The sequence below is a fragment of the Gymnoscopelus braueri genome, assembly GCF_963280865.1.
Source record: "Gymnoscopelus braueri genome assembly, chromosome: 8".
NCBI classification, from domain to species: Eukaryota; Metazoa; Chordata; class Actinopteri; order Myctophiformes; family Myctophidae; genus Gymnoscopelus; species Gymnoscopelus braueri.
The window spans coordinates 42,996,114-43,015,555 of record NC_137609.1 but is presented as its reverse complement, the minus strand read 5'-3'; the positions used below and the strand labels follow the sequence as shown (position 1 = coordinate 43,015,555).

Here is a 19,442-nt window from a genome sequence, read left to right as displayed (position 1 = left end):
GGAAATGCCCCAAATAATATAACCTGATCAGCAACAAAGGAAACCACATTTATATAATCGCAACTACACTCCGATTTCATCATTTTTCAACTGCATTACACATATATACGTTTTCATGGTGTCGTTTTCAAATCAGTGGAGTTAAGAGGGCATTTTCTTGAAAGAATTTGAAGAATGAGCACTTGCGTGCAAAACTGCCACAATACTGGGCCTTAATTGGTGCACAGCTCTGGCTTCAGTGATTCATATGATACAAAGCTGCTGAGTGAAGGCATTCCAGAGGGTGTGTTGGTTCAAAAAACACCTGCCTGATTTAGGCTGTTGGCACAAGGAGGGATGCCAATCAAGAACAGGTACTGGTCTGAGGCATTAGCCAGAGCACATCGAAACACCCTTCTGCAGTATTGGATAACTTTTAACCAACCCTTAAATTGTATCCATCTATCTTAATCCATGTTATCTATGATATGCTCCCTTCAAACAATATCTAAACATGTAGGAGCAACAGATGTGGGCTAATGTCCTACAAGCATGCAAGCATTCATAAAGCATTGAGTTCCATCCATATACCTCCATTTCAAGGCCATGGTTAAAGGAACATTAAATCCATTTATATAGCGACTTTATCCAAATCGCTTTACAATGTGCATTGGCACATGCAAGGCACTAACCTGCTCACCGGGAGCAATTAGGAGTTCGGTGTCTTGCTCGAGGACACTTCGACACCAGTGGTGTTTTGGTCGTTGGATGGGACACCACGGCGTGTGGCCAGTATTTTTTTACGTGCACGCCACCACCGTACCGTACCGCCGGGAAAACAAATCACCATTACAGCACCGTTCGACATTAACTCGGGAAGCTCGGACCGAACTGGGAACCTTCTGCTTCCCAAGAGGCCGCTCTACCTCCTGGGGACTACCTCTTTCATGGGTGTTTCGCCTTGATTGCGTCTAAACCCTAACATTTAACTTCACTAAAACTATGCCTAAACCTAAACTCAAAAACACTTTCACTAACCCTACCCTCACAGAAATTATGCCTAAACCTAACCTCAAACCCCTGTCCGCCTGGGCTAAACACCAGGAAAAGAGACTCTCCCCTACCTCCTGAGCCACTGCCGCCCCATTTTCTTTTCTAGGGCATTTGAAGTCTTTATTTGACAGCGACAGTGGAGAGACAAGACATGGCAGGAGAGAGAGACAGGGAAGGGCCGAGTCTTAATGGCATGCACTCCACCAGGTGAGCCACCAGGGCGCCTCCTTCACCCATATTCATACATTGGTCCTAACTATTAATGCTCATTATGAGATGGCAATTTCTGTCAAATTGCTGTGCATCTCCGAGGTGGGCTGTGTGGATTCAAAGTTAATGGAAACTAGGCTTCAGAAACTACAGCCTTTGTCTAATGCTGCGTTCACACGAGCAGATACAAAAGATACAAAGACACAAAGCATATCTGTAGCTTTGCATCTTTGTAGCTGAAGTTGAAACCAGCTCAACCTTTTTGTAGCCGTTGTGGCTTTTGTAGCAGCTACAAACATTGGATGTATCTTTGTATCTTCATGTTGCTGGCTTTCATTGATAAAGAATGGCAGATTGTAGCTTTGTATCGGTGTCAACGCGGCATTACTGGAAAGTTAGAATGCTCAAATTGAAGCCTCTGTTATTGCATCAATAACATTAAAAAAAAATCTTGCTTAAAATGACCACTGCTGATGTCATCTGTAGACATGCACATTTTTTAACTATCCACAGTCCACCTCTGAGACAAAGAGCTCGTAGACAGAATTGGTACCGTCTAATAGTAAGCATTAGTGAGGATCCAGGATGATGTTGAAAGAAAAGTGAAAGGTTCTTTTAAGCATGATAAAAAACAATAAGAAATAGTTTTTTTGTCCAAATATGAACTAAGCAAATATTACGTTTTGGCCAATACATATTTTTTTCCTGCATTTTTCCTCCATAAAAAGAAGTCGTCCTATCTATTCGGTCAATGATAAACGTATTCATTGTCACGTCATTCGGCATGGATATACTGTAGTTTTGTGATTAAAAAGGATTATTAAACAAAACTGTTCAGATGATTATATTTTAAGATGGTTACTGTCTGTAACAGTGTTGTTTATATATTATATTTAACTTGTATATAATTATGTGTCACTATATGGTTGCTGCTGCTACCTAACTGATAAGGTCTCCATGATAGACAGTGAGTGCATCATTGGTGAAAACGCCTTCACCCCTCCTTCTTCTGTCCCCCAATAATATTCCTGACACACTTCTAACCTCTCCCCTTTTTAATTCCTTCCTTGGAGAGAGAGGAATTGATGCACACGGATGTCTAATCAGGACGATGAATAAACATAGACCAACTCCAAAGAGAGACGATGGGTCGTCTCCCATTATTCCACAAACACAACACAAGTGTTCACCAGTTACAATTAGTTTGAGTTGAGATGAACTCTGGTTAACATTATCACAACTGGATTTTTATTCTTGATCGACACCCCTGCCTAGACGGCTGCTTAAATCCTTCCATTCAGACAAGGCTGCAGCATTTGAATTAACACACCCTGAGGAATGCCTCCACTCAGCAGGCCTGCATTATCTGAATCAGGAGGGGGGGGGGAGTACTGTTAACGTCCGCCAATCAGGAACCAGTATTGGTTGCTGTTCTGCATGTGGCAACATATCATTAAAATGTATTCAAGAACTACCATCCTGACTTAGACCACGTTTATCTTAACGCATCTGTGTCACTTTACATTTTTTTGGCTATTCAAAAATAGCAGATCTACAAGCTCATAGCGCGGCACGAGCTTGTAGATCTGCTATTTTTGAAAAATCGTGAAAAGATATATTTTTTATTTTTTTCAAAAAACTGTTAGGATTTAGATTTTTTCTAAGAATCGCCTCAGGTCTCAATGGGTTAAGAACATTAATATCAATCTCAATGGGACATCTGGAACAAACTACTCTATGTGAAAAGTGAATGTCAGTGCTAGTGCTGTGTTGATGTATCAAGCACAACGACAACATGAATTCATGATGCAGTTACAGCTGCATGTGCAAGTTCAACTGTGTTGCATTACCTAAAAGATTAAGAATTTCCAAAGAAAATGGCCCATGTTCCCCTGCAAAATGTTGGAACAATTAGGGGTTAACTCACAGGGGTCAGTTCCTGCCCACCACTGTGGAGAGGAGACTCGGGTTAGAATCCTCCACAGTACCTCCGACTTGGCCAGGCACTCCAACGAACACAACTGGCCTGGAACTAAAGGCTTGTTGGGGAGGGCGATCTCGGTTGCTGCACCCCTACAGGTTAGTCGGGGTACCTGTTCAGCAGAGTGCGGAACTGGGAAGGAAGCATGTTCTATGCTATGTGTATATGTAAATATCTAGACTTTGCCATGCTTCTTTAATGTTAGATTACTTTCTCCCTGCTCTCCCCACCACCCAATTTCTTCTTCTCCCTTTTTGAAAAACAACAAAATGATGGCGCTTACGCAATAACAAATTCCACCCACTTCTGTACACCAGTAATGTGATCATTAAAGTTGATTGTTGATTCACTGTCTGGTGAAAAGAAGTGGCTTGCGACACGTCTCAGAGGAGACATGTGGTTGTCTACAGTACACCCTCCCCAGACCAAACCGTACGAGTCAGCAGTGACAGTGGAATTGTGGGGAATTAGACTTGATATAATGTGGGGGAAATGATTCAGATTTGGAGTTACAGGTGAACTTTTGAGACTGCTGTACAAAAACGAACATAAGGTACAAGGTGCAAATGACTGAATAGATGATTCCATCCCCAAGATGACGCTTGTGTGTATGCATGTGTGTGCTTGAAGACGTAACCTTTATTCTCAATTAATATAGTTATGTCCAACTATAACAGACATTTACACACGCAAACTACTGAATTAACAATGAACTTGCCTATTTTCCAATGATGTTCACATATGAGGAATTAGACTTTGTGCACTGCTCTGACATAAAGTATAGTAAATACATAAGTGTCTTATTTTTTCTTTTAAGTAAAAGATGGCTTGAATAGCTCAAATACAATTGTTTATCAGGTTAGTTCGAATCAAAGGAATAATGCTGAACCACAGAAGTCTACTTGGTCCCCTCCAACACCAAATCTCTTGGAAAATAGTAGATCTATATCTACAAGCTCACAAAGTGCTGCGTTACACACGTTGTGAGCTTGTCATCTGCTATTTTCTGCGGATGTTCACCTATTTTGGCCGAATGTGGACCTATTCAAACTAGGGACGCTATGTGGGTAACATTTGTGGAAAACACAGACCACGGCCATATGCCTGAACACTGTGGGCCCACATATAAATACTGTATATATTCTCAAGCTTTAAATTACACTTTTGGACTGTACAGTAACTTAAGTATAACAAACATTATCATAGCACAGTACATACAACAGTCAGGGTTTTCTGATCTTCTGCACATGTGCAATAACCCTGTCTATATAATCTGATTAGACACAGGCCTTTAAATAGTCACAATGATACACTATATGAGACAGCTTTAAGCTTATGTGAACCCCTGTCTGTTAGCAACATCATGGGAGTTTTGTACTGTGAGAATTTTCCATACATTAGTCATAAGATAGTTGCTCAGTTACTAACAGTTGGGGCTATATTTGGGATCAGTGGAATATGCTGCCCTCCATAAGGCTATAAAAAGAAACATACTAACCTATAGGCTGCTATTCTGGAACATTGAATACACCCCCCACCCCCCCAATAACCAAGCAGGTTTTATCTGCACAAACATAATGCAAGAATGGCCAAACTTAACTGCTGAAACAATGCAATTACGTGAATTGAGGCTTTTGCCATCTCTAAACTTCGGATTATTGTCTCTCTCTTTAATCACTTGAAAATATGTTTTATCTTTGATGATCTTCAAACAATTCTTTCATTTATTTTTTCCCTGGCACTTTTATCTGTCCTTTTAGCAGCTTTAGTTTGCTACAGTTTGCCCTGTAGATGCTTTGTTTTGTGCTATTAATATAACATTTATTACCATTATTCTAGAATCAGCGTTATTGCTGCCAAGGGGGCGTTGTGGCATAGCAATTCTATCCAGGGTGTAACTATATGAAATTAAATTGAGTTTGAGCTTATATTGTATTGGCTGATACTTGAAGGGACATTATCATGCATTGTAGCCAATTGTTGATGATTATCATATAGTGTACAATTAGAGCTGCGATTATTTTCTTAGCCGTGTGTGCGCGCGCGCGTGCGTGCATATATTATATATATATATATATATATATAATCTATTAACCACTTATACATTATGATATACTTAGTTACACAACGGTGTAATGCAAAAATAGAGAAAATATAAGATCACTCGCGATGTGACGCATTGAGCTTATAGATGGGCTATTTTCACTTTATATCTTTAATAACAAGCCCAAAACAAGGATTGATTATTAATCGATTATCTTATAAAAAATATTTTTTTATAATTGATTAAATTGATTAGTTTGATTAACTGTTACCTACACCCCTAAAAACTATATTTAAAAAATATTAGACTGTCTGTTTCTGTCTTCTCAGTGTTTCTACAATTGCCATGATGTATTTTGTGTGCAAACATCAGCATGCCATAAAGGTCCATTCCATACACCTGATTAAGACATTTTTCTAATCGAGCTGGATTTATACCATTATCACAGCAAACCAGGACAATGTCACAACTCACAGCCATCAAAGGTAGCAGCTAAAGTAAGGGTTTGTAGTTGTCACATTCACAGATTTTACTCACTGTGGTCAAATCTGTGAAACGTTTTCAGCACAACGTCAGTGGTATTTCAAAGACACACAGAACTTCCTCAATTATATGGCTGGCTGCTAAATGAAACATTATCCCCACAACAAATACACAGATAAGATTGAAAATCCTGACAGCGTCGGTATAAGTGAACTGTGTGAGGCCAGGACACAGCATGTAGTACGCTTTTTTATCTGCTGTGCGAGCAACAGCACCAAACTAGGAGGAGAAGAAATAACAAGACACAGCAGTCTGATTAGATTTGAGCTAATTAAGCCAACTGTGGGAGAAACCTCAAGCTACTGGCTCGTCACAAACCCACTCTTTTATGACACAAACAAGATGTACTGTCAACAATTAGCCTAGCTTATAGTCTTAAGTTAAGGAGACCACTAACTCTGAGCTGGGAAGAAAAGAATGTTATTACAAAAGCGAGGTCGCAGTAAAATAGCAGTGTATAAAAACGAGGAGAGGATCTGTACCTTCCATGAAATGCACCAGGTTGAGTGGCAGATTTCACTTATTAAAATCCACTTCTGTCATGAAGGTTGCGCCTCGGAGAAGGATTTCAGGCTTGAAGACAGCTTAGGTCAGGGACTGCACAAAAAGGAAAATGGGACAAATATTTTGCGGTTATTAAAAGGACTGTCGTCATCATTTGACGTACTGCATTTTATGCCAAAACAATACTGTACTTCCCCCTACATACAAAGAACAGATGATGACGCGCCAACTGACAAAGGTGACAAGCAACCCATCGACACCTCCCACTGTACTGAGCAAACCGTCTTCCTGACATGTCTAGAGAGAACATTCTTTTGTGACCCGTCTGGCTGCAGAGGAAATGGTTAGACCAGAGCAACAGAGCAAAACCTAAACAGGAAATGTTGAGGACTTCACAGCATGTTATGCTGCGAGCACTGTAGAATAAACCCCGAAAATTCTCGGCAAGCTCGGAGACTATTTTGTGGGCACTCACTGCTTCGCCAGAAAAATAACATCATGCTGTCCATGTGACAAAGCTGAAGGGAGCATCACATGTCTCTGTGAAATTACTTGACTTCTATAAGTTAGGTTGGTGTCTTCAGATGTAGCCTATTCATTGGCCCTGCCCCCTGCTACATGTAAAATGGCTTCCTAGAAAAGCTTATTAGCTGCCCTTTTTGCTACAGCCATAACCTATCATATTTCTTCCAGTTCCTATAGAAACAGGGGTTTCCTCAGGACAGGTACTGAGGTCTAATACCAAGTAAGTTAAATTTAGCACCGACGGTAACTCAATCATGCAGGAAAATACAGGATACAGTGGACAGAGAAAGTTTGTAGCTTGCCATTGTAAATTGAAATCTTTAGAAAGACATGGTAAAAGTACATGGAAGTACAATTCACAATACAAGGTCCTCTAAACTGGATCGCTCATAAAAGCACTTGGCTTATTTAAAATGAGATCCCCGTGCACTCAAATCATGATGACATTTAAGAAGACATACAAATATACACTACTATGCAGAACGTCATACAATCAGCTTACAGGTTACTGGTATGAAAAACAAGAAATATGTACAATAGACAGTTTTAGGAGGAGGGGAGTGGGGGGGGGGGGGGGGGGGTAGGTTAAGACTTTGACAGGGGCCAATTTGGAATTGCAGCCTCCTGAAGGTGATTCTTTAGGGCAGTTTTGAAAGTGAGTAGGGTTTTACACTCCTTTACTCCTTTGGGTAGGGCATTCCACATTTTTGTTGAATAGCATGAGAAAGAAAGCATTCCTTACATGGCCTTCGTAGGTTAAAGGACTTAAATGTGTAAGGAATAGCATTGTAATGCCTTTTTAGCGACAACAGTGTGCTAGCTTGGTTGTTTTCATTTAATTTGACACCTTTATTAACCTTACAGATGAAGGTCTCAATGAACTGTCATTATGAGGAACACCTGGGCAAATTTGTGCCTGTCAATTTAAAGGGCCAAACCGGGTTTGTTTTGAATATAAATGTGTGTGTGTGTGTGTGTGTGTGTGTGTGTGTGTGTGTGTGTGTGTGTGTGTGTGTGTACGTACATGTATACATATACATATATACACACATATACGTATACATATACATACACATACACATACATATGCATATATATATATATATATATATATATCACATACATACACAACCAACCATACGTACACACGCACTGCTAACAAACCCAGCCCAAAACCCAGCCTAATACAGTTATCTTCCCTAGAGATAATCCTATCATGAAAGAGCTCAGCTCGGCTCGATAATTAAAAACATGTTTCCTGCTGATATGCATGTTATCATTGTGGTGGTGGTGGGGGGGCGGCCACTTGTTTATCTAGGATTAGGATCAGCAACTCGTGTTGTTGTTTAAAACCCAGCAACTTCTAGTTGGTCCAGAAAGAGAGAGAGAGCAACCCAGACAGAACCAGAACAAAACACTAGACGTCATCAGCTGTAGGTTAAACGATGCTATACTACCACACTGACACATTAAAGACACAAAGAACATGAACGCATCAATAACCCCTCCAGTGTCCATTTGACATGTCCCCGTCATCTGACAGTTTGTATTTTGTTTACTATCGTTTTTTTCAACCGATCAGCAAGTTTCTAACCACCGGGGTTGAGCAGGCAGACGAGCTAATATGCTAAGCTAAAGAGCTAACCTGTGTGTCTATCAACGTCAGCTAGTAGCAGCAGCAGCAGCACCTGGCTAGGCTAACGGGCTAGCCAAAGCAACAAACCCCACTAATAAGCAGCTTGAGAAAACGACTCAAATGTAACATCAGCCCCACGAAATACACGCCGATCATCCATTAACATATGCTGTGATTATATTCCAGGTATTATCGAGCAGTCTTACCTGTGTGGTGTTGTTTTTTTTTAGGCCCAGAGCATTTCTAAAGCCCCTTTTTCTCTTTGTCTTTTCCTAGTTCCACTTTGACACACTGGAAATCACCACTCACACAATGAAACGCTTTAAACAACCCCTAAGCCTCTAAATCAACGGTAACACGCGCACACGGCACGCCGTCCTCTCTCTGTGTAAACGTGACTGTTACGTCGAGTGGGAAGACTGGCGTCGTTTTGTCCATCGTTGTTGTTTTTTAGTTTTTGTTGTTTTTTTCCTCCTGTTAAAAGAAGAGAGAAGTGACTAGTGGGGCAGGGTGACTACTAGCCATGGTTAGCTTTAGCTAGCAGGTCCATCCATACAGCACTACAACACTGTCTGGATGCATGGAGCAGCTGAGATGTGACGTCAACGCGCTGTCACGTGACCCGACCCGACCGCAGGCAAGGCAACGGCACTCAAAGCGGCCCGACGCATATATGGCAGCGTTGCCATGTCCGCTTATTACAAGCGACTTTGGGCTTGATTTTCTGTAAAGTTGCTTGTAAATATTGGCAGCTGTAGTTTGGGGGTTGTGTTTTTTCGGGGCTTGTTTCTAAAGTGGAGTTGCTTTTTATTTGGGTTTGTTTCCTAATGTTGTTTTTAAACCAGTGGTTCACAAACAATAAACTTTTTTTCCTCCCCAACATGTTTCCCCATTTTTCTTTGTTGATAATAGACGATTTTCAAGCTCACAACGCGTCGCCATCTATTTTATTACGGTCTATGGTCGCAATGTCACTTGTTGTGAGCTTGTAGATCGGCTATTTTCAATAAGCCATCGCATCCTTTGGGCTTGTTTTAATAGACCTGGTTGCTTATTTCTCTCTCAAATTCTGGCAACGCTGGCTTGTGGGCTTGTATATTTTATATATATATATATATATATATATATATATATATATATATATATATATATATATATATATATATATACAAAGTACATAATAATACATATAATAAGAAAACAAAAACAAACAAAAACATAAATAAACAGGACAATTCAATTCAAACAACATCAAACAAGGGGGCAAAACAAAACATACAACAATAACAACAATACACAGAGCACATATGAATCATTGCGTCATAGATAATATGACGGATAATTATAGTGAAAACATGAACAGGTAATCTCGAGGTGAAAGGACAGCCCCGTTTTACACAACTGAAGAGACGATATTGACCGAATATTAACAGGTAGATTGTTCCAGTCAGAAGGAGCTTTAAACCCAAAGGATTTTTTGGAAACTGAATTAGATAACTTTGGAACTTCAAAGTAAACCTGTGCACATAATAGTTGGATTATGAATCTGTAATATGAAGGAATAGGGGATTGTACATATTTTTGCCAATTTGTATGTTAACAGTGCGTTGACATCCTGGAAAACTGATTCTGGAATACAACATTTGGCATAACACCTGACCTGGCACCTAGCCTACAGATCATATCAAAACCTTTATTTATGCAGGGACGTCTTGCTATAAATTAAAGATAGCTGCAGATAAAAGAATATTATTAGAAGGAAAAAATATAACACAACACATAACTTGTCTTATTTGTTCTTTGTGGTTGTGATTATGAACGTCTCCTACGCCAAAGTGTAAAAAGAATAGATAGGCTAAACAAAAACAACATGTCACACTCAGATTATACAGGGTTCCATCTAAACTTTCACATCATTGTAGATGATTAGCTTCAAACCACAAGATGTTCCATGAAAATCATATTTAGAAGTGCAGACACGCTTCATCTACTTTTGTTGATGCAGTGATACAGTGGTGGTATATAGAGCACAGGAATAATGTAATTCAATCCAGTCATTTAGTGATACTCTCTCATTCCTGCCAAACCCTTAACATGTTCATACAAGGCAGGCTGGTTGCGTCTTCACTGATACAAGGGCTTTATTTTGTTACCAAAATTAATACAGTGAATGAATTTTTCATGATGCAGCTTAATTTAAAACAGTGATATAGAATGTCCACTTAATTTCCTTCTTGTGTTCCCATGAGTACAAGCACCCATAAATGTTTGGCTAATGTACTGTAGGTCTAAATCAATACATGCTGTATTTCAAAGGACACTAAAAGGGTAAAATTGAGATATTGGATTGTATAAAAATGTGCACATACAGAGTACACCATTTCCTATGAATCATCCATTTTGTAATATGGTGTCACACTATGTGGAAATAATAGAGATACAATGTGGTGGTTGACGGTCAAGCCGATATTGCCTATCTTAAAAATGTTATGTCTTGGGTAAACTGGATTGATCTTTATACAATCCTCAGGGGTTGTACAAGCTGGTATAGCAGATTATGCTTAAATCATGAGACCCAAATCTGATAACTACTTTATTTTCAAATGCATCCATTAAGTGATGTGCTGATTGGTAAAATGAATAAAAGTACACAGGGGCCTTGGTGGGAAACATTTCACACAACACCAATGAAATGCATGTATCAATTAAAATCTCTTAAAAAACTCTTTTTAATGCCATTTCCAAACTCAGTACACATTTTATAAGACAGTTATGTCAGTTATACAGAGTTGGCTAAAAATGTACAAATTTAACAAATTCAATATGAAAAGGGTCAAAAGAGATAGAGGACAAAAAAAAGCATAAACTATCATGTTAATATGCAGGTGAGAAGCCAGAGATGTGAAAACAAAATATACAACGATCAATCTGACCAATAAGAATCTTCTTATTCAACTGCATCATCCCTGCCAAGCGTGACAACAGTTATCAACAGAGCAAATGTACCATCTTAAATCCATCCATTGATACAGCTCCACACACCTCTCTAAAAGGTTACCATTTCCAAAAACCTTTATCGGAGTGGACACCTAAAAACGACACTAACGAAAAGGCAGAAACAAACCTCACAGATAAATCACTATTACTAAGCTATTTCTTCTTTTTCTTCTTCTTTGGTGGCCCTTCGTCGGAGTCACTGCTGCTTCCCGAGTCCGAGCTTCCCGAGGAGGAAGAGGAAGACGAGGACGAGGAGGAAGAGGAACTGTCCTCGCTGTCGCTGCTGCTGTCATCCGAGGAGCTGGAGGAGTCACTGCTGTCAGACGACGAGTCAGAGGACGAGCTGTCTGACCCGCTGCTACCGCTGCTGGACTCTTTAGACCTGGGAGTGAGGGTGGTTATGTCAAATAGTGTTACTGAACGTGCAGTCAGCACAATGTGGCTTGGTGTCCACAGAGGGCAACCGCGGGTGACTCGGCAGATGGCTAAATACACCGACGTGTGAATAATGGCCAGTTACCAGTGGTGGAAGAAGTATTCAGCTATTTTACTTAAAAGTAGCAATGCCACAATATAAAAATACTCTGTAACAAGTAAAAGGCCTGTCCTCAAACTGTTAATTGAGTAAAAGTACTTAAGTGTTGAAAATATATTTAAAGTACCAAAAGTAATATTACTAAAATGTTTGAAAATGGCCGATCTACAAGCTCACAACGCGTCGCGACCGTTGTGAGCTTGTAGATCGGCTATTTTCAAATAGCCTATGTATAAAATAGGGCTTAAGTGGTTACTGTATGTTTTATAATGTAATAATTTATATCTGCAAAGTAACTAGTAACTAAAGTTTTCAAATTATTGTAGTGGAGTAAAATATTTGCCTCTGAGATGTAGTGGAGTAGAAGTAAAAGTATAGACAATTGGAAATACTCCAGTAAAGTAAAAGTACCTCAAAATTGTACTTAAGTACAATACTTGAGTAAATGTACTTAGTTACTTTACACCACTGCCAGTTACTGTCTTGACTCAAGTCTCTACAGTGCTGAAATCTGCCCACCCACAAAGCTGTGGGTTGTGACTAGTGGGCAGGGTGACTACTAGCCATGTAGTCCATGAGCCAGAGCCCCAAAATTGAGCAATGATTATCGAAAGAGTGGGCAAAACCAAACCTATATTAAATTGTTCAGAGGGTCAATACGAGTAAATAAATAAATGATAACCTTTCCACAGGAGCAGCTTTTTCATGGTTATCACACATTTTGTTATTTTCCCCATACGTACATGACAGGTGAAAAGATTACAAAATTTTAAAAAGAGTTATCATAATGAAACTTCCTGAGTTGATTACTTACATGAAGACAATGATTTATCGTATTACAAGTTTTCTGAAATTGTATATTTAAATATGCAAATTAGGCATTAGGAAAATATGCCCAAATTTGCATAACTTTCCAGAATCAACATTGGACAAAGCCAGAGTCAACATACTTATTTCATTTTGTTAAGATGTTGGATTCAAAGGTTTTTAACGAGGGAATATTCAATATCTGGCTCAATTTTGGGGCTCTGGCTCATGGACTAAATGCCTAATTTGCATATTTAAATATACAATTTCAGAAAACTTGTAATACGATAAATCATTGTCTTCATGTAAGTAATCAACTCAGGAAGTTTCATTATGATAACTCTTTTTAAAATGTTGACATTTTTTCACCTGTCATGTACGTATGGGGAAAATAACAAAATGTGTGATAACCATGAAAAAGCTGCTCCTGTGGAGAGGTTATCATATATTTATTTACTCGTATTGACCCTATGAACAATTTAATATAGGTTTGGTTTTGCCCACTCTTTCGATAATGAAATCTTGTCTGGCTCATGGACTAATGTTAGCTAGCAGCTCCATACAGCACGACACTGTGAAAGCTGACCAGTGGGGGAGGGGCAATCATACTCAGGCACGGTTCAAAGACGCTCACCCTGCCATTACATACATCCTGTAAGATACATATCCTGACATAATGTGACATTGACATCTGTGAAATGATACTGTGGCTGTTCAGTCTAAATGCTGCTTGCCTGTGTGATGCTTTTGGGGTTGGACGATGTAAGAATTTCCCACTGTTCCACAGGTTTCACATCATAGCACTACACCGACCATCTCATAATACACAGTATAAAAAAATATCTCTACCTAAAATATCACTGTGATACAGTCAAAATACACCCTAGAGTAATTGTATTTATTACTTACTTCTTCTTTAATTTCTTCTGCTCACTAATAGCGCTTTCTGTACCTGGTCTGCAAACAGACAAAACAAAAACTGTTTAGTACACTTTTTGTTGATCAATAGAGGCAAACTGTTTTACAGCACAATAACACTGGTAAAGTGAAGCACTCATGGTGGAAGTGACTTGGTTATCTGTTATTGTCAATTATCGCCATCTAGAGGGATAAAGAATAACTACTTCTTCCTTTGTGGATGTTCAATTCAATCATGGGCATCCTTCATTTCAAGCAGTCATTCTGAACTGCTGTGTACAGCTAGATCCAGCAGCATAATGAAAACTGCAGATGGTACAAAAGCTAATTGAATGGATTGGATTTAATCAATAAAAAATGTCCCATCATTTCTTTTCTTTTTTGAATACAGTAGCAAAATCTACAGCTAGAAAAATCTACTAATTGCGGCAATCGAATCGAAAAAACATTGGTGACAACGGCCTTTGAAAAATCTAAGGCCATTGCTTTGAAAATCATGTCACAGCCCCAATATGAAGGACCGCCCTGAAGTCTTTGCATTAGATTCCACCAAACGTATCATTAGGTGGAGATCTCTGATTATAGAGACTATACTTAAGTTGATTCAAAAAGACAACCTACCCAGTCAGATTGTTCTGTTTATTCTCATTTTCCTTGAGTCTCTTTTTCATCTCAGTTGTTCTTGTCGGTCTGTGAAGATATTTTCTCTTTCCTGTGCACTCGTAGGTCCAGTGACCAAATTCCAAACACTTCTGGCACCTCACATTTTGTTTGTTGGCCTCTCTGTAAGCAGTAACACATACAAAAGTAATTTCATAAAACTTTCAGCAGTGACTTTTTTTATCAAAGAGTTTACATTGACAAACATGGCTGTTGGCAGATTTACATCTACGTAAATAGACTTGAATAGACATTGTCAATGGAACTGCAATGCTATAGGGAACAGTTCCCATCATCACAGTTACTGATATTCACAAACACTGCAGCAGGAAATCTCTCACCAGCTTGCAAAGTTTTGGGGACACTACAGTTACAGTATGGCTGCCCCCACTCCTTTGGAATACTCTGGTGACAGAGATTCACCATGCCCCAACTCTGAACTCATTAAATCACCCCTGGAAAAAAAAATCTATGAACCAAGGCCGTGGCCAGTTTTGTTTTTGGTTGTCCTTTTCGGTTTCTTCTCTGTCTCCTGGGGTTATCTTGGCGCAGCATTCAAATTATTATTATTAATGTAAGTGTACGACATGCCTTGGTACTTCCAAATGATAACTACTTGATGCCCTGTATGCAGATTTTATTTTCTATTCATAGATCATTCTAATCATTTGGACTCAGTGGCATCTGGCTAGGTTCTTCTTTATCTTAGAAATGTATATTCTGTTAACAATACATCTACTGATGCGCTTTCTTATTCTTTCTCTGGTGTATAAATCTGATACTAATTAGTTTCTGCCAGTAAGCATGCCAATGCTGCTTTTTTGTGTGTGGACTGTTAGTTCGAGCCCAGACTTTGCCATGTCTTATTATGTATATTTCTTAGTTGTACATAATAATCACAACATATATAAACAATATGTGCTATATGGTGGTGTTCGACGTTGAGACAACAGCTCATACTGATTGAATAGAGCAGTGGTTCTCAACCAGAACCAGTGGTCCCCAGTGAAATTAGTTCACATAGCGTCACAATCATTTTAACCATTTAGCTTCCGACAATTCAAAAATAGCAGATATACAAGCTCATAGCGCAGCACCGAGTGCCGCGCTATGAGATTGTAGATCTGCTATTTTTGAAAAATTCGTGAAAATGTGTGCACATTTTTCAAAGCCTTTTTAACTCAAATCTTTGCTTCTGGGGGTACCTGGCACAAAAAAAAATCAGATGGGGTCCGCGGCCAAATGTCTATCAATTTAGGGGTCCTTGGCATGAAAAGGGTTAAAAACCACTGGAATAGAGGCTATCTAGCCTCGTTTGGAACCTCACTCTCCACGATAGAGAGAGAGAGAGAGTGATGTTCCAAACGGGGCTAGAGGTAGCCCTGGAACATGACTGTCATACAAGCGTCATGTGAACCATGGCTAGGCTAGAGGCTAACGTGAAACCATCGTCAGTGGATTCAACGCTGCCGCTGATACCTCGTACAGCAATAATATAACATATCAATGTAATCGCCATCCTCACTGAACACTGGGATTTATCAATTAACATCATACGATCACCGCAAGGCTAGAAAACGGACAGTTTATGTGTATAAAATGGACTTACGCCTGCCGCCGAGCTATGATCCTGTGCATGGGGGTCGCCATGTTTGAAACTTAGTGTTGCCAGGATCTGTGAGAGAAGTAAGCAGCCAGGTGTAGGAAACCAAGCCCAAAAGAAGCAACTTATACGCCACATGAGCACTTTCTCTACATGCTCGTTGTGAGCTATTTTTCATTTTCATTTTGCTATTTTCAGAAACTCTTGCTATAAAATGTGGAATATTTGGGAATATTTTTTAAACATTCTAACAACACAAATGCTCCCCTGGACACAAACCATTTTCATGAAAATATTTGAGAACCACTGCATGGTTTCAAAAATAATTATATTTTTTTGGAAGCAAGTAAGTAATAAGCAACTACACTTTCGAAACAAGCCCAAAAAACCTACCAATTTTTTTACAAGCAACTTAACGGAAAAAGAAGCCCAAAGTCACTTATTACAAGCCGACCTGGCAACACTGGTTGCAGTTTACTTTTTCTTCTTTGTTAGCTAGTGTTGAAGTATTCATGTTGTATTTCCGGCATTTAGTCATCAAATTGCATTATCGCCCTCTGTTGGTAAGGATGCCAAAATGTTTAGGCCAGGGGTCTTCACCGTTTTTCAACCCAAGGACCCCCTAGCTGAGAGAGAGATGAAGCAGGGACCCCCACTATATTGTATAACATTATGTTATGAACTCGTTCTCATGCTATTCATCAAAAATGTGGAATGCCCTACCAAAAGGAGTAAAGGAGTGTAAAACCCTACTCACTTTCAAAACTGCCCTAAAGATACACCTTCAGGAGGCTGCAATTCGACAATGGCTACCCATTTTACCCACCTTAACCTACCCCCCTACCCCCCCCCCTTTTCTTTTTCTTCTCTTGTACATATTTTTCACTCTTCATACAGTAACCTGTAAGCTGATTGTATGACATTCTGTATAGTAGTGTGTATATCTGTCTGTCTCTTATATGTCATCATGATTGTGTGCATGGGGATCTCATCTTAAACAAGCTCAGTGCTTAATGAGTCTCCCAGTTTAGTAGACCTTGTATTGTGAATTTGTACTTCCATGATGTTCTCATATCTTACTAAATAAAGTACATAAATCAATCAATCAATGTGGCAGATTAAACCTTTTCATAGATTGCTTCATAGACTTGTTCGACAGCACTATCAGTGTTAACAGTGTTAATGTATTTTCAGACAGTTGACCACTTAAACCCTCAATAATTAGAAAACTTGATCTTCTCTTTTCCCCCCCTAAACCAAACCTTTTTGCCGAAAATAGACGATCTACAAGCTCACAACGCCTTGCACAGAAACATTTGGTGCCGCCGGACCCCCTGTTGAAGACCTCTATGGTTTAGGCAATTTGCTTGCAACCACTTTTTGTTGGTTCTTATTTGACAGCCACAACGAGTCGATATTTTGTCTGTTTTGATAAGGATTTGATATTGATTTATTCTATTTTATTGTATAATTGAATTGTATTGTTTATTGTGTGTGTGTTTTTTGTGATGTCTGTCTGCTCTGTTTTGGTTTGTGTTTATAGGCATTTTATAAACATAAGTCTATCTATATAAATAAAAAATGCCAATAAATAGCTATAGTTTGAAAAAAAGGAAAAGAAAATGCAAGAGAGAATAGAGGGGAAAGTGTACTATATGATTTACTATGATAGACCTTGTCAGCCTCCAGCAAGGCATCCAACCCTCAGACTCCAACACTCCAATGATGCTTCACTTACTGTCACAGTGACCCAGACATTTCTTTGTCCTTTCAGAGAACCCAATTTTCATGCAGTCTCCATTCTGCAAATGGCAATGGGGAGAGGATTGCATTTAACCTAACATCAGGAAGATTATCTTTTCCCCTGATTGATTTTTGATTGAATACTTTATTAGCAGTTTGCAACAACAAAAAACAGCACAGGAAAGTACAGTTCAATACAAGGTCTGCTAAGAGGATTTTGATTTAAACCCAAGAAAGCCTATGGCTTGTTTCCATTGTGGTCCAATTGTACTCAATTCATCGAAACATTTAATGACAGACAAATACTATCCATTCTTTTTTTTATTTATTTTTTGGTCAAATCTCCTGCACACTTTTTATATTAAACTTGCTATGTTGCTGTTTTGACTTTGACATCTTTATTGATCAAATTACATGTTGTTTCTATTATTCTGAATGTTTTATGATGCCGTCTTGGCCAGGAATGGAATTATTCCTGGTGAAAATAAAATAATAATAATTAGCACTTATAGCACAGTTATTTATTCATTAAAAATGTTAAAGTAGCAAAATAGTAGATATACAAGCACACACTGCTAATTCACAATTTGTAGTACGACAACGGAGTATAGGGTTTTATTTAAGTGGTTAAATAAAAGTAAAAGTAAAAAATAAAATAAAATAAAAATTGGCACAATTAAGCTTGTTTATTATGGTAACCCGGAGAGCACTTTTTTAGCCGATCGATTTTTGCCCCCAATGAATACCAAAACACTCGCCCCAAAACACAATCACCCGGGGCAAATCCGGCGGTATTCACCTGGGTATTCCTGAACGTAACCTCAATAAACTATGCCTAAACGCTAAACCTAACCTTATTCCTAACCTTAACCTCAGTAAAACGGTTCCAAAATCTAGCCTTAATCCTAAACTTCACCTCAGTAAAACTATACCTAACCCTAAACTCATTTCTAAATTCATTATATCCATTCCTCATAATCCTCAGTAAAAAAAAACATAAGAATACAAGAACCTCTGGGAGCGTACAGTCCAATAAAAATGGGGGTGAGCATGTTTTGGGGCGAGTCTTCCGGTTACCCAGCTAATGACGTAACTCAACCATAGAGGACTCAACGAGCATGTTCCACATGCTTGTAGAAAGGTCCAGAGTCATCTAGAACTTGGGAGGCAGCTCTCGCGATGCTACGTGGAGGCGTCATCGGTAAATACCCGATCTGCAAGCTCACACCGCGTCATACCGCGTCACTCCACGACGCAGTGTGAGCTTGCAGGTCGGCTATGTTCCGCGCGCGCCACCGACGCGCGACGAAGCGTAAAACCAGGCTCTAGCGTGAATTGGGGTAAAAGAAAAAAAGAAAAGCCACTTTAGTGTAGTGTTGCCATGTTTGTTATCATAAGCGACTTTAGGCTTGTTTTTCTGTAAAGTTGCTTGTAAATATTGGTAGTTGCGGGTTGCGGTTTTTTGGGCTTGTTTCTAAAGTGTAGTTTCCTGTTGTTTAAACCAGTGTTTCTCAAGCATTTTCATGTCAAGGACCGGGGACCCCCAAATTAATATGTATTTGTCCGCAGACCCCCATCTGAAAATATTTTATGCCACGGACCCCAACAAGATGTTGTGCTAAAACATTCCACATTTTTTTCAAATTTTCTTCAATATTTTTTTCAAATAGCCAATTATGATTAAAGGGCCGGGCTCGCTTGTTT

General features: G+C 39.2%; 2 protein-coding genes across 3 annotated transcripts in view; both read right to left on the bottom strand.

Moving 5' to 3' along the window:
• Positions 1 to 9,028, bottom strand: part of aff4 (AF4/FMR2 family, member 4) — a 51,577-nt gene extending 42,549 nt beyond the window's left edge. For both annotated transcript variants that reach the window (XM_080436417.1, XM_080436419.1), the window contains exons 1-2: positions 8,682 to 9,028; positions 6,293 to 6,407 (exon numbers count right to left, since the gene is read on the bottom strand). The gene's annotated coding sequence lies outside the window, so the exon portion shown is untranslated. The remainder of the gene's footprint in view (positions 1 to 6,292; positions 6,408 to 8,681) is intronic.
• A 2,158-nt stretch (positions 9,029 to 11,186) lies between these two features.
• On the bottom strand, positions 11,187 to 16,044 carry zcchc10 (zinc finger, CCHC domain containing 10). The gene is made up of 4 exons (XM_080434737.1): positions 16,002 to 16,044; positions 14,354 to 14,515; positions 13,724 to 13,771; positions 11,187 to 11,854 (listed from the first exon to the last, which is right to left on the bottom strand). The coding sequence occupies exons 1-4, from the start codon at positions 16,040 to 16,042 to the stop codon at positions 11,626 to 11,628; spliced, it is 480 nt and encodes a 159-aa protein (XP_080290863.1). The 5' UTR covers positions 16,043 to 16,044; the 3' UTR covers positions 11,187 to 11,625.
• Positions 16,045 to 19,442: the final 3,398 nt, after the last annotated feature.